Here is a 16237-nt window from a genome sequence, read left to right as displayed (position 1 = left end):
CCCTCCAGTCCCAACTACCATCTTACTCCATGACCAGATCTTTGGTCTAGCCTGATTTAGACATTCTACTGCGACAGATTAACTGTGAAAATAAATATTTCTTTACCTACCTCCGCCCCTCTCATCATTTTACCCACCTGTTGAAACTCCTGTAGCGTTTAAACAAAGACTTATATATTTTTTTTTAACCAGGTGACCATCCATTAAATCTGCTGTTCCAAGCTGGTAACAATTTTGTTTGGTCATTTGTGTTAATCATCATCAACAATTTTCCAAGTTGACCACAAGGCTCCTGCATGCCTGTTAGGATGCAAAGAGTGGGGACTAAATTTGGATCGTACGTACCTTCAGACAAGACCAGAGGCTCAAGAATTATTTCCCTTCGGGCCATTGCCGAGATCAATGGTAAAAATTGCTGTTGCAACTGACCGATATCACGGAATTCGGAGATGGAGGCAGTAAAGGATGCATCGGTTGAGAGCTGTGCAAGTTCATTATGGTCGGCATCTTTACCGCCAATAGAAAATGTGTATATACTACCTTGCTTTAGTAATAGTTCTGCCTGATTTATGTCATCACTGGACTCGCTAGAAGTGATAATGACTACTGCCTGTGGAACCCCTGCTGTGGCCCTGCTTCCGGCTGACTCAATTAAGTGATTGTCGACTAAAAATTGTACGGCCTCGCCAGTATTAATGTCATCTCCGCCTTTTGGTTGAAGTCGTTTCACCGCATCCAGAACCTCTATTTTCGTGGAGTACGTGTTTAAATAGAACTCGGTGTTGGGCTCATCGCTGTACTGTACCACACCGATTTGGATTCTGTCAGGGCCGATCTCGAGACTGTCGATGAAATTTACGATAAAATCGCGAATATATTGGAAATTGACACTTCCAACGCTGGCAGATCCGTCAATTAAGAAAATTAGGTCAGCCGATTCTTGTGCTTTAAAGAGAAAGACAAATGCAAAAGGTGAACATGTTAAAAACAGGTGACCTCCATGCAAGGGATTAACAGCTGAGCGCACTGTGCGAAACTCAGCGTCACAACTCATTTCAGTGAACAGAACATTCAAATAAAGCGGCGTGATGGTCAGTCGGCAAGGCTTACGTTTCATTCTGCATTTTTTGACCATTTTAAATACTTGCAACACAAGTCTTGGACCAGACCTCTCTTCATTTGTGCATTATCGCCATTCGCTTCAGGTTTTTTTTAAACCATATTCTGATTGAAGGTAATGACGGTTATTTGGTTTTTTAAAGGTCAAAAGGCCGTAAATGATAGGAGCAGAATTAGGTCATTTGGTCTATCAACGTTTGCTCTGCCACTCAATCATGGCTGATCTATCTCTCCCTCCTAACCCCATTCTCCTGCCTTTTCCCCACAACCCCTGACACCCGCACTAATCAAGAATCTATCTACCTCTGCTTAAAAAACATCCATCGACTTGGCCTCCACAGGCAAAGAATTCCACAGATTCACCACCCTCTGACTAAAGAAATTCCTTCTCAACTCCTTCCTAAAGGAACGTCCTTTAATTCTGAGGCTATGACCTCTAGTCCTAGACTCTTCCCACTAGTGGAAACATCCTCTCCACATCCACCCTATCCAAGCCTTTCACTATTCGGTAGGTTTCAATGAGGTCCCCCCTCATTCTTCTAAACTCCAGTGAGTGCAGGCCCAGTGCCATTAAATGTTCATCATGAGAATGATCCCACTCATTCCTGGGATCATTCTTGTAAACCTCCTCTGGACCCTCTCCAGGGCCAGCACATCCTTCCTCAGATATGGGGCCCAAAATGTCATTCAGTTCAGAAGTAACTTTCATTCATTTGTTCTATATCTCTCCACATCACCGTCTGTATCTCTCGTTTCCCTCTCCCCTGACTCTCAGTCTGAAGAACGGTATCGACTCGAAGCGTCACCTATTCCTTCTCTCAAGAGATGCTGCCTGTCCCGCTGAGTATATATACTCTAGCACTTTGTGTCTATCTCAGAATTGACTAATATGTTCTTTCAGATCTGGGGAATAGATTAAATCACAAAAGAAAAGAAAAACGGGATTGAGAGAGGAAGTCCAATTTCAAGGCAGGGCTGGTTGAAAATGTAACCTGTTCTAATGGGAATTAAAAGCACACTGTTGGTGGCTTTTCTAAACAGGTAACAGGATAATTTTCATTTTATTTTCTCATATATTTTACATATCTTATCATATCATATATATACAGCCGGAAACAGGCCTTTTCGGCCCTCCAAGTCCATGCCGCCCAGCGATCCCCGTACATTAACACTATCCTACACCCACTAGGGACAATTTTTACATTTACCCAGCCAATTAACCTACAAACCTGTACGTCTTTGGAGTGTGGGAGGAAACCGAAGATCTCGGAGAAAACCCACGCAGGTCACGGGGAGAACGTACAAACTCCTTACAGTGCAGCACCCGTAGTCAGGATCGAACCTGAGTCTCCGGCGCTGCATTCGCTGTAAAGCAGCAACTCTACCGCTGCGCTACCGTGCCGCAGTATAAATATATATTTATCTTCAGGAAGCTTTATTATCCTTTCAATTATTCACTGGAATTTAGAGGGGCGAGAGGGGATCTTATAGAAACATATAAAATGTTTAAAGGATTGGACAGGCTAGATGCAGGAAATTTTTTCCCAATGTTGGAGGATTCCAGAACCAGTGGTCACAGTTTAAGAATAAGGGGTAGGCCATTAGTCCTACCTAGAGAGTTGGGAATCTGTGGAATTCTCTGCCACAGAAGGCAGTGGAGGCCAATTCACTGGATGGTTTCAAGAGCAAGTTAGATTTAGCTCTTTGGCTTAAAGGAATCAAGGGATATGGGGAAAAAGCAGGAATGAGGTACTAATTATAGAAGATCAGCCATGATCATATTGAATGGCGGTGCTGGCTCAAAGAGCCGAATGGCCTACTCCTGCACCTATTTTTCTATGTTTGTATGTTTCTGTGTTTCAACTGATGACATTGTTGAACGGACGTCTAAAAGGAACTGACATTATTGCTCCAGTGAAGTTAATTATTATTAACTGAACAAGATAAGGCATTGCGTACGAGGGCAGATGGAGAAGGATTATGGACAGGACGCGGTAAAGATCAGCGAGTCACAACTGTGAAGGGAATGTGCAGTGATTATGTTCTTGAAATGTCTCTTATCATATCATATCATATATATAGAGCCGGAAACAGGCCTTTTCGGCCCTCCAAGTCCGTGCCGCCCAGTGATCCCCGTATATTAACACTATCCTACACCCACTAGGGACAATTTTTACATTTACCCAGCCAATTAACCTACATACCTGTACGTCTTTGGAGTGTGGGAGGAAACCGAAGATCTCGGAGAAAACCCACGCAGGTCACGGGGAGAACGTACAAACTCCGTACAGACGGCACCCGTAGTCAGGATCGAACCTGAGTCTCTGGTGCTGAATGTACTATCGCAATGTTTAAGAAACATGGAAGTATATCTCAGATGTATTATAAGGAGTCTGAAGAAGGGTCTCGACCCGAAACGTCACCCATACCTTCTCTCCTGAGATGCTGCCTGACCTGCTGAGTTACTCCAGCATTTTTGTGAATAAATATCTCAGATGTATTAAGCCTCTTGCTTCTCTGAATGAAGTGCTGTTGTCATGTTGGCAAGTTGGCACCTTGGAATAATTGGAATCAAAGTCCAGCACTCAGATCAGACAACTTGTTTAAACCTGTACTTGACCCTGCCATTTTGATGGGTGGTGGTGAACTCTAGTTTGTGGACTCTTAGGTTTTGTGAGACCAAAAGCCAAAGATTACTATGTTCACTCTGCATTTCCCTTTACTTTACGGAAAAGCAACTCAACCACCTCCACAAAAGGAAGCTTTGTGGCCCAGACAGTTCTATGACCAAATGCCACACTGGGTTTGGGCTGAACTTGCTGCGAACACTTGTTGTGAACCACCAACAATGGACTGCTGGCTGGGAGGGGAACGAGTAAATTGTGGTCTCCAGCATTGTAAGGCACCAGCTCTGCTTCCAATCCAGACAATTAGTAGCAAAACAGAGGGCACCAATAAATTTTAAGGGTATCAAAAATTTGCCTGGAGTATCTTAATTACGGGTAACAACAGGTTTATAGACAATAGGTGCAGGAGTAGGCCATTCTGCCCTTCGAGCCAGCACCGCCATTCATTGTGATCATGGCTGATCAATCTCAATCAGTACCCCGTTCCTGCCTTCTCCCCATTCCCCTGACTCCGCTATCCTTAAGAGCTCTATCTAGTATTTATGCACTACTTGAAACATGAAATGTGAAAACCTCTTCTGTAAACACAATTGAATGTGCCATATTTATAATAACTATCCTCTTCACAAGTCCGCCAAAATCTTTTGTCCAATTAATTGGATGAAAGATGTTAATACTAAATTTGTTCTCACTTGTTTATTTGAAGTATAATATTTGTAGGGGGATGGTTTTTCCTCTGCTAGCAGTTGTCTCTCTCCTTGTCTTAGTTCAGTGACAGGATAGAACAGATCTCGGGCAATTTAGTTTAGAGATATAGTGCGCAAACAGGCCCTTCGGCCCACCAAGTCCGCACCGACCAGTGATCCCCGCACATTAACACTATCCTACACACACTAGGGACAATTTTTACATTTATACCAAGCCAATTAACCTACAAACCTGTACGTCTTTGGAGTGTGGGAGGAAACCACAGCTCTCGGAGAAAACCCATGCAGGTCACGGGGAGAACGTACAAACTCCGCACAGACAGCACCCGTAGTCGGGATCGAACCCGGGTCTCTGGCGCTGAATGCACTGTAAGGCAGCAACTCTACCGCTGCACCACCGTGCTGTGTACACACTAACACTATCCATTGTTCATGTTGAATAATGATCTCATTTGGGCAGCCTTTAGTAAGGCAGTGTGAATTTTAAAAGTCGTGGTGGCACTGCAGATTTTGGTCCACCACCAGCTGCAGAAATTGGCCTGGAAACTGAAAATGCTGGAAAAACTCAGGTCAGGCAATATCTGTGGCGAGAGAAACAATGAATGTTTCAGCTCAAAGACTCGTCATCAGAATGCAGCAATCAGCATTCACTTCACCATAAACCCCTGGGCTAAAACCAGATTGCAAGCTGAAAGATACAAGGATAACCTACTCTGCCATCCAGTGACTGTGGCAACAGGGTACAAATGTTTATAACTCGTCAGGGGTTGAACTGATATATCAATGAGCAATTCATGTCTGTTTATTACAGAACATCAGTGAAAACCATCCAATGAACTGAATGGTCTGTCAGCAATAGGAATTTCACATGGAAGGAACGCACAATAGCAAAACATCGCCCTTCATTGGGAATCTAGTCTCTGACTTTGCAAATTCAAAGTGATGGCTCTTACAACACACATTTAACCTACTTCATTTTTAGAAGATTTGAATTACAGCTGGATTGAATTGCTATCGACTATCCCAACATTTAAGAAACAGCTAGACAGCTACACGAATAGGACAGGTTGGGGGGGATATGAACCAAAAGCGGGCAGATGGGACTAGTGCGGGGGGGTCATGTTGGCCGGTGTGTGCAAGTTGGGCCGAAGGGCCTGTTTCCAGGCTGTATCACTCTGTGACTCTATGCTGCCACGGTTGACTGAAGGTTGATCTTTCCCCTCCGTGTTCCCTCTCTACTCCACTGAGAAGTGGCATGACACCACAGGGCTGTGATCCAAAACACAATAAAACCGAACCCAGGTCTTGGTCCAACACCCATCTTCTTTCACTGAATGCAAGCATAACAACACTCTGGACTATTTCACATCGCCAGATATTCAATTTTGTTTTTAAATCAAAGAATGCAGAATAAGCTAAAACCATTTATTTGTGATTACATTGTGCATGGTGACACAGCCTTTCTTACCATACAAGCAGTTGTGTAAAAGTACATCGTGTGCACACAGCTTAATGGTGGTGGAAGCAAAGCTCTTGGATGTTAATAGCAACACAAATGAACAGATAGTCAAGCACTGAGAAGACAAACGGATTTTCTGACTGGCTCCAACTGGCTCCAAACTTCTTTATGTTTCACCCATTTTTTTTTCACAACAAGGTTTCTGAAATTATATTATTATTTGAGGACTAAATTTCATTCTTCGCCCTTTGTCGTATGTTTTCAAAAAATTCCGTGTTCATTTAATTGTGATCATTTAGGTTTCCCTCAGCACGTTCCCTGCATATTCTCAACCCCGGCTTCTCACCATGTCCCGGGAGATAACGTTCAATCAACCTTTCACCAATGAGACTGGAAGAGTGCCTTGTTATTGCTTCCTTCATTTGTCAGAGAATGAAGGAAGCAATTGGGACTGTCTACGTGTCAGCAGGATCGAGGTACCTGAAGCCATTTCAAATGCAACCTTAAATGTGCATCCCCAAATCAGAGCATCACCAACTTGGCCAATAGATTTATTCTAACACCTTAAGACTTGGGTGCATCCAGTGTATAAGCATGAGCACACACATAAGAATAAACATATGCACTTCTGTTGCAGTTAGAAATATTGATGTCTCTGGCAACTGTCTATGGCCTGCCTGAAATAAAACCTATTTTCTTTGGTTAAAATAAGCATGAATATATTTAAGGCAGGACCAAAAAATGGAAGGAAGCCCAGGTGTCAATTTTCCTAAGTCCCTTTTTAAATTTAGTTTAATTTAGAGATGCAGCAGGGAAACAGGCCCTTCAGCCCACCAAGTCCATGCTCACCATCGATCACCCGTTCACACTTGTTTGATGTTATCGCACTTTTGCATCCACTCCCTGCACACTGGGGGGCAATTTACAGAGGGTCAATTAACCTACAGTTCCACACATCTTTGGGATGTGGGAGGAAGCTGGAACGCCCGAAGAAAACCCACGCGGTCACGTGGAGAACATGCAAACTCCACACAGACAACCTCCAAGGTCAGGGATGACGCAGTGAGGCGAGGGAAATATCTGCTGTACAAACGTCCCTATCCCTCTCTGATAGCAACTGATCTCCATTCAGGTTTCCCACTAACTTGAGTTGATATCTAAAGATAAAAGCTCTCCAGGATTGGCAAATTAAAGCACAATATAACAAATAAACAAAAACGTAGGAATTTAGAACTCAATTCATTGAACTTCATTGAGGCTCTTGTTCCTCAAATTTACCTTTATGCAATCCAATTTTACTTAAATTAATGTGTACGGGGAAACTACAGATGCAGGTTTAAACCGAAGACAGACACTAAAGGCTGGAGTAACTCAGCGTGTCAGGCAGCATCTCTGGAGAAAAGGAATACATGATGTTTCAGGTCTGAAGAAGGGTCTCGACCTGAAACGTCACCTATTCTTTTTCTCCAGAGATGCTGCCTGACCCACTGAGTTATGAGAATGATATCAGGAATGAGTGGGATAACTAACATTTGATGAGCGTTTGTCGGCACTGGGCCTGTACTCGCTGGAGTTTAGAAGGATGAGGGGGGGACCTCATTGAAACTTAGCGATTAGTGAAAGGCCTGGATAGAGTGGATGTGGAGAGGATGTTTCCACCAGTGGGAGAGTCTAGGACCAGAGGTCATAGCCTCAGCATTAAAGTACGTTCCTTAAGGAAAGAGAAGCGGAGGAATTTCTTTAGTCAGAGGGTGGTGAATCTGTGGAATTCGTTGCCACGGAGGGCTGTGGAGGCCAAGTCAAAATATCTGGTGCTATTTTTAAGGCAGAGATAGATAGATTCTTGATTAGTACGGGTGTCAGGGGTTATGTGGAGAAGGCAGGAGAATGTGGTTGAAAGGGAGAGATAGATCAGCCATGATTGAATGGCAGAGTCGACTTGATGGGCCGAATGGCCTAATTCTGCTCCTATCACTTACGAACTTACTCCAGTCTTTTGTGTCTGTCTTTATTTAAAGTAATGCTATTTTCAAAAAAACAAATCTTTCTAATCCTAGCTGGGAGATTATTTCAAACATTTGTGCCTCTCAAACCCTTTCCAATATAAATGTTGAAATCGCTAGCTGAGATTAAGTGATCTGAAGCCACTGCATCAGCTTAATTTTAAGTACACATTTGTCACAAAACTCACTCAGCCAAAACTCTACTCATCCATTGTATATTCTTCTGCCAGAAACCTTCACTAAGACTCTAGTTGAGAATGCAGATATATTTCTCAAACATATATTTCTGACATTGGCAGTGAATTTTAGTCGTGATAGGTTATTAATTTGTAGCATGCCTCTGGTAAAAATGCATAAATGGGTGTTTAATTAAAACCACATACAGTGACGAGGGGCAGTGATTGTTAGTAGAACATTAATTCTAGAGTACGTCTGCTCTTTGCTCAGTAATTTAAGAGCCAAATTCACCTGACGATCGAAATCCCAATATTGTTTTCCCCTCCAATCACTCTCCCATCCCTTCCTGAAGGCGTTGACTCCTCTGAGATTGATGGCAATTCTCCAGTGCCATGCCCAGGTAGCTACCTTCGTCCACAGGTCCAGTCCTCAGATGTTGGCAGGCCACTGATCCACGTAAGGACTTGCCATCCACGCGCCCTTGGGCATTTTTCACCAGGAGTCAGGAGTTAGCAATCAGGAGCGGGATCCCTCGCTGATTTTTCCAACCCCTCCCTTGCCCAGGGTGCTGAGGCCAATTTGCTGCACCCCTTTCTGCCTCCCTGGTCGAGATCAGCAAACTCAGCACAGACCAGCGGGTCGAATCTGGGACCACTCTGGTCTGCATGGCTCAGCCTGTCGGCGAAACGTGCCCTCGACAACTGAGCCATCAGGGAGCGTTGGCATGTGCTTTCCCCCCGCCTCGCCGTTTTAAAACAGATTAGCTTGAGCAGAGTAAGCAAAGGAGCAGTGTTTCCAGCTGGCTCTTTACCTGAGGTATCTTTTATTATCCCATCGGATAATAGTTGTGCTGCCGCCATGTGCACACCCGCCACTAGGTCGTTTACAATGCCCTCGAGGGCAGCAAAGTCATCGAGGCGGTAAACAAACCTCTCATAAGGTGCACTCGCAATCTCCTTTAGCTCCCATTCAACTGCCCGCTGGACTCCAATGGCAAACATTATGACATTGGCTGACTTAAGGGAGGCAGACGCAGGGACCACGTCATCCTGAGAGCGGCCGTCTGTCAGCACTATTACAATCTGCGGCACTCCTTGTTCGGCTCTACTCCCGTTGGCTTTAGTGAGCTGTTCCTTGATTAGATACTCTAGAGCTAGTCCGGTTTTGGTGCCACCCCCCTGATAAGACATGTTCCATATGTGGAATAGGATGTCCTGCTTCGCAAAATAAGTGTTTAAATGGAACTCGGCTCGGGTCTTTTCCGTGTACTGCACCAGGCCAAAACGAAATCTGTTCTCTCCAATAGCAAAAGCCTTTATAACCCTGAACAGAAACTCCCGTACATATTGGAAATTGTCCTGGCCCATGCTCCAAGAGGCATCCACTAGAAAGACTATGTCAGCAGCAATTGTTCTGTCATCTTTAAGAAAGAAAAGCTGTTTAGCACTATCTTAAACGTTTTTGCCATTTTCTTTTTTAAAACACTGAAAATTATTTTCTGCACTCTTACAGAATGATATTACTATTTATACGTTTGGTGTTTTCTTTTGTGACCTCTTTTTCTTTTTGTGCTCGTTTCACTTTCTTCTAGTTCTTAGGCCCTTGATCCCTCACCCCCCTTCCCTTCCACAACTCCCAATTAAGAGAGGAGGCAGGGGAGGAGGGTTTACATCATTGCATGGATTCCTTTGCCTTCGTAGAAGATTCCTTTAAAACCTTAATGTCTCACGCCTTTAAACCCTTGAGATGCAATGACAGATGAAATAATTGCAACTTTATCGTTTAAAAAAAAGGCCTTTTGGAAATGCCTGGGTAAAATGTCGTCCTTCATCTTTGGCACTAAAGATGTCCCACACTAGGATCAGAATTTTGTGTTCTACTTCTAAAGTGCAGCTCATTGACTTCAACGGAATACATTTCGCAGGCTGGGCACAAAGTGCTGGTATGACCGTCTGCACATGGTGTTCATTCAGCACCATCAATGGGGTTGAGTATTGAGCTCATTTAGTTAACCAGCTCAAACTCTAGCTTCTCCAGTCCCAGGCGTGATCGGTCGCAAAACATGCTGAGAGGGGAGATGGGAACTCTGCTGCCAGACCCCCATCAATCGCCCTAAAAGCAGCCATTTTGCAATGGAGTCCGATCCAGCATTGACTCCTCTGACCGATCGTCTCTATAGGAATGGTCAAAGTCATCTGCTTGATTCATCCCTGGGGTGATGAGACTTTAATCAGTAAGGGAAAGGATAACCATTTATCCCAAGGCATCCTTCAATTGCATTCCAATCCTGTTCCACCAACTTAATCACATTAAATCATTTCAATAGTGAAGATGAAAACAATGTCATCAAATATCAGTTAAGCATAACCTTAGTTTGCACTTCAATATAATTATGCTATTTCCTTGCAGTAATAGTGTCCATCACAGATAGTTTTCAAAAGTAACACTTACCTCAGAGTCTCTGTAAATAAAATATTAGTTATATGTTGGCCGAATGTTTCGTTTCAAGTCAACACACATCAATGTTAAGAGAGTAAACCAGCCTCAAAAGACCCTGCAGGATCTCCATAATTCTTACCCTGTTGCGCTCGAATGAAACAAATTAGGCTGAAGAGTGCCAGTAAAGGCATGACACGTAGTTTGGTCATTTTGGAAACAAATGCTGGGCTTGTGACCTGAAATGAAAATGAACGCAGGTCAGCAAAAAATAAAAATGCACTCAAATCAGATAAATCTATCAATGCGCAAAGAACCAATTCAATTGAACAAAAAACAAACGTACAATCATGCGATCCAAGAACTGCTGTGAGCCTCAGTGGAGAAATGCAGAAGTCAAACAATATGGGACAGGGAAGTCCCCATTCAGTCATCCTCAATGGGCATTCAGAAATTATAACGGAGTCCGGAACTTGATCAAAATAACCAGACAGGTTATTTCTTTCCTTAAACAATATCGTTTTTTTTTGTGTAGAAAGGAACTGCAGATGCTGGTTTAAACCGAAGATTGACATAAAATTCATCGAGCCAGGCCCCAAACGTCCCTTATTCCTTCTGTTTGGAGACACGATTTCACGAAGAAGGACTTCGGTACGAATGCGCATGCACAGGCGTGGACTTTATTAAGACGTTCCCAACATTCGCATAAATTATATTAGCATATGTCACAACATAGAAACATAGAAACATAGAAAATAGGTGCAGGAGGAGGCCATTCGGCCCTTCGAGCCTCCACAGCCATTCAATGTGATCATGGCTGATCATCGAACTCAGTATCCTGTACCTGCCTTCTCTCCATACCCCCTGATCCCTTTAGCCACAAGGGCCACATCTAACTCCCTCTTAAATATAGCCAATGAACTGGCCTCAACTACCTTCTGTAGTTCCACAGATTCACCACTCTCTGTGTGAAAAAAAACATTCTCATCTCGGTCCTAAAAGACTTCCCCCTTATCCTTAAACTGTGACCCCATGTTCTGGACTTCCCCAACATCGGGAACAATCTTCCTGCATCTAGCCTGTCCAACCCCTTAAGAGTTTTGTAACAACATTCCCCCTTTTTTCAAAACTGCCTCTTCTACCAACTTGTCCATGCTGACCATGATGTCCCGTTTGCATGCATGTGGCCCATATCCCGCCCGACCTTTCCTTTCCATGTCCCTGTCCAAATGCCTATTAAACATTGTATTTGTACCATTTCTACTGGCAGCTTGCTTCATATACCCACAACTCTGTCTGCCGCCTGGGTCCCTTTCAATCCTTTCCCTTGGCACCTTAAACCTCTGAATCTAGAATTCCCCTCCCTTCTCTACCCCACCCTGGGGAAGATACTGTGTGTCCCCCCACCTTATCTGTGCCCCTCATCATTCCACAATTTCTCCCAGGTCATCCCTTGGCCTCCTTCGATCCAGGGAAACTCAGCCCCAGTTCTCCAGTTTCTTCTCATCACTCAAGCTCTCCAATCCCAGTAACATTCATGCAAATATATTCTGCGCTCTCCCTAGCTTAACCACATGCACAATGAATATACTATTGGAAATGTTCTTCCTTGCCCATCGCCTGACCTTTGTGAAAGCCCACTGGAATTTAAACGCATGTTCTCTCAAAGGTGTGCTATCTCGCCCACCAGATTACCGACCAGCAATCGAAGAGGAAATCTACTCTCTTGTTTTCTGGGGCCAACTTCCTATTCCTGTGGTGGCATTTCCTTAAATAATTTACCATACTTTTATCAATAAACCACCCACGCTTCCTTCCGATTATAAAAACATCTTTTGTTTGGGCATGGCCATTTCCTCAGACCGTCTAATGAATTTTTCAGACATAACATGCCTTTTGCAATTTTGTACTGGGATCCTTGTCCGAATGGGCAGTTATTTTGTCACTCGTTCTTAATGAACCTAAGGTTCTTAAAGATAGAGAAGATGCTGTGATTCTACCACATCCTACCACAACCAGAGAGCAGTCCTGAACTACTATCAACCTCATTGGTGACCCTCAGACTATTCTTGGTCAGACTTTGCTGGCTTTGCCTTGCATTAAACGTTATTCCCTTATCATGTATCTGTACACTGCGAATGGCTCGATTGTAATCATGCATTGTCTTTCCGCTGACTGGTTAGCGCGGCGGTAGAGTTGCTGCTTTACAGCGAATGCAGCGCCGGAGACTCAGGTTCGATCCTGACTACGGGTGCTGCACTGTAAGGAGTTTGTACGTTCTCCCCGTGACCTGCGTGGGTTTTCTCCGAGATCTTCGGTTTCCTCCCACACTCCAAAGACGTACAGGTATGTAGGTTAATTGGCTGGGTAAATGTAAAAATTGTCCCTAGTGGGTGTAGGATAATGTTAATGTACGGGGATCGCTGGGCGGCACGGACTTGGAGGGCCGAAAAGACCTGTTTCCGGCTGTATATATATGATATGATAATAGCTTCTCACTGTACCACGTGACAATAAACTAAACCACTACTATGAAGCTGAAGTTACTATAAATTAATATAGTAATATAAATTAACCTGATCTCCCGGTGGCTGAGCACTTCAACTCCCCCTCCCAGTTTGACCTTTCTGTCATGGGCCTCCTCCAGTGCCATAGTGAGGCCCACCGGAAATTGGAGGAACAGCACCTCATATTTCGCTTGGTCAGCTTGCAGCCCAGCGGTATGAACATTGACCTCTCCAACTTTAGATAGTTCCTCTGTCCCTCTCTTCCCCTCCCCCTTCTGTACACTGTGAATGGCTCGATTGTAATCATGTATTGTCTTTCTGCTGACTGGTTAGCACGCAACAAAAGCTTTTCATTGTACCTCGGTACACGTGACAATAAACTAAACCACTACTATGAAGCTGAAGTTACTATAAATTAATATAGTAATATAACTTAACCTGATCTCCCGGTGGCTGAGCACTTCAACGCCCCCTCCCACTCCTAGTCTGACCTTTCTGTCATGGGCCTCCTCCAGTGAGGCCCACCGGAAATTGGAGGAACAGCACCTCATATTTCGCTTGGGCAGCTTGCAGCCCAGTGGTATGAACATTGACTTCTCCAACTTTAGATATTTCCTCTGTCCCTCTTTTCCCCTCCCCTTTCCCAGATCTCCCTCCATCTTCCTGTCTCCATTTATATCCTTCCTTTGTCCCGCCCCCCTGACATCAGTCTGAAGAAGGGTCTCGACCCGAAACGTCACCCATTCCTTCTCTCCTGAGATGCTGCCTGACCTGCTGAGTTACTCCAGCATTTTGTGAATAAATACCTTTGATTTGTACCAGCATCTGCAGTTCTTTTCTTATACTATAAATTAATGAGATGCTTTTCTCAGGTTAAAGGGTGTAGCATTTGGTATCGGTTTATTATTCTCAATATATTGTGTACCAAGATACAGTGAAAGGCTTTATAATAATAATAATAATAATAATAATAAACATTTATTTTATATAGCGCTTTTCAAAATACTCAAAGACGCTTTACAAAAACAGTCAAAACATAAAAACAAACAAAAGAACAAAAGATTTGTCCTGACGGAGAAGCGGCGAACAAATAGCGCCAGCTTCCTCTCACGTCAGGGTCCGGCAGAAAACAATAAAGAACACAAGACACACAATTACAGTTTAACACAAACAACCATCACAGTGATTGCTCCAGGCACACCCTCACTGTGATGGAAGGCAAAGAAAAGTCTTATCTCCTCTTATAGTCAATAGACAATAGACAATAGGTGCAGGAGGAGGCCATTCGGCCCTTCGAGCCAGCACCGCCATTCACTGTGATCATGGCTGATCATTCTCAATCAGTACCCCGTTCCTGCCTTCTCCCCCATACCCCCTGACTCCGTTATCCTTAAGAGCTCTATCTAGCTCTCTCTTGAATGTATTCAGAGAATTGGCCTCCACTACCTTCTGAGGCAGTGAATTCCACAGATTTACAACTCTCTGACTGAAAACGTTTTTCCTCATCTCCGTTCTAAATGGCCTACCCCTTATTCTTAAACTGTGGCCCCTGGTTCTGGACTCCCCCAACATTGGGAACATGTTTCCTGCCTTTAACGTGTCCAACCCCTTAATAATCTTATACGTTTCGATAAGATCCCCTCTCATCCTTCTAAATTCCAGTGTATACAAGCCTAGTTGCTCTAATCTTTCAACATTCGACAGTCCCGCCATTCCGGGAATTAACCTAGTAAACCTACGCTGCACGCCCTCAATAGCAAGAATATCCTTCCTCAAATTTGGAGACCAAAACTGCACACAGTACTCCAGGTGTGGTCTAACTGTGGCGTTCTGTGCTGCATCTTGGTGGAACCAGTCTGTTGCTGCAGGTGATCCTCAGGTTAAATAGTGTGTCATGGAGGGGGTGAGCGGGGCTGTCGTAGTTAAATTTAAATTATTTGTTATAATCCGAACCAAGATTCCCACCTTTTGTCAATTATAAACTGGAATTCTGGCAGTATTCCCCAGCTGTGGCCTCCCTTTTAATGGCAGACTTCAAAGAAGTCACAGGAAATGACCCTCAACGCTGTAAAGGGCATGTGCTTGAACTCAGAGCAATTAACTACAGGCTACGCCACGAACAACTTCAGAAACAATTACCTCCTGCTAATTGTGAATGTGAAGCCAATCCCAATATGGCTGAGAATAGAATTCCACTATACTAAACCAGAAACATTAACTTCCATGATCCAATTTATCTTTCAAGAAATTTGCCGAGTAGCCTCAGTGGCATTGTTATGATATAGTTTAGTTTAGTTTAGAGATACAGCGCGGAAACAGGCCCTTTCGGCCCACCGGGTCCGGGCCAACCACTGTTTAGAAAGATGAGAGGGGATCTTGTTGAGACGTATAAAATTATAAAAGGACTGGACAAGCTAGAAGCAGGAAAAGTGTTCCCAATGTTCGGTGAGTCCAGAACCAAGGGCCACACTCAGAATAAAGGGGAGGCCATTTAAAACTGAGGTGAGAAGAAACCTTTTTCACCCAGAGAGTTGTGAATTTGTGGAATTCTCTGCCACAGAGGGCAGTGGAGGCTAATTCACTGGATGAATTTAAAAGAGAGTTAGATAGAGCTCCAGGGGCTGGTGAATCGAGGGATATGGGGAGAAGGCAGGCACGGGTTACTGATTGTGGATGATCAGCCATGATCACAATGAATGGCGGTGCTGGCTCGAAGGGCCAACTGGCCTCCTCCTGCACCTATTTTCTATGTTTCTATGACCAGCGATCCCCGCACATTTACACTATCCTACGCCCACTAGGGATAATTTTTACATTTACCAAGCCAATTAACCTACATACCTGTACGTCCTTGGAGCGTGTGAGGAAACCGAAGAGAAAACATAAGCAGGTCACGGGAACAATGTACAAACTCCGTACAGATGGCACCCGTAGACGGGATCGAACCCGGGTCTCCGGCGCTGCATTCGCTGCAGGGCAGCATCTCTACCGCTGCGCCACCGTGCCGCATTTTGTTAAATTACAGTTTCACTCTCCACTTCAACTCCCCTCCCCCCACTTCAATAATCCAAACCAAATAATGACCCGATTATCTTTGATAATCAAAAATGTGATTTTTGCACAAAAAACACCGAAAAATATGAACAGAAAATCAAGGCAAAGGTTCTCCATCTGCAGCAGCAACTTGAATAATATTAGGCAG

At 44.0% G+C, this 16237-nt stretch overlaps 1 protein-coding gene across 1 annotated transcript; it reads right to left on the bottom strand.

Annotated features, from left to right (window-relative positions):
- Positions 1-345: 345 nt before the first annotated feature.
- Positions 346-10767, bottom strand: LOC144591827 (collagen alpha-3(VI) chain-like; the record flags this gene model as incomplete). Its single annotated transcript, XM_078395844.1, has 3 exons — positions 346-945; positions 8904-9512; positions 10671-10767. Coding segments are annotated over 3 exons (1306 nt in total), but the record flags the coding sequence as incomplete, so codon positions are not given.
- Positions 10768-16237: the final 5470 nt, after the last annotated feature.

Source organism: Rhinoraja longicauda, unplaced genomic scaffold, assembly GCF_053455715.1.
Source record: "Rhinoraja longicauda isolate Sanriku21f unplaced genomic scaffold, sRhiLon1.1 Scf002146, whole genome shotgun sequence".
In the NCBI taxonomy this organism is placed as follows: Eukaryota; Metazoa; Chordata; class Chondrichthyes; order Rajiformes; family Arhynchobatidae; genus Rhinoraja; species Rhinoraja longicauda.
The sequence above is the reverse complement of the archived record's forward strand: the minus strand, read 5'-3'. Positions and strand labels throughout refer to the sequence as shown.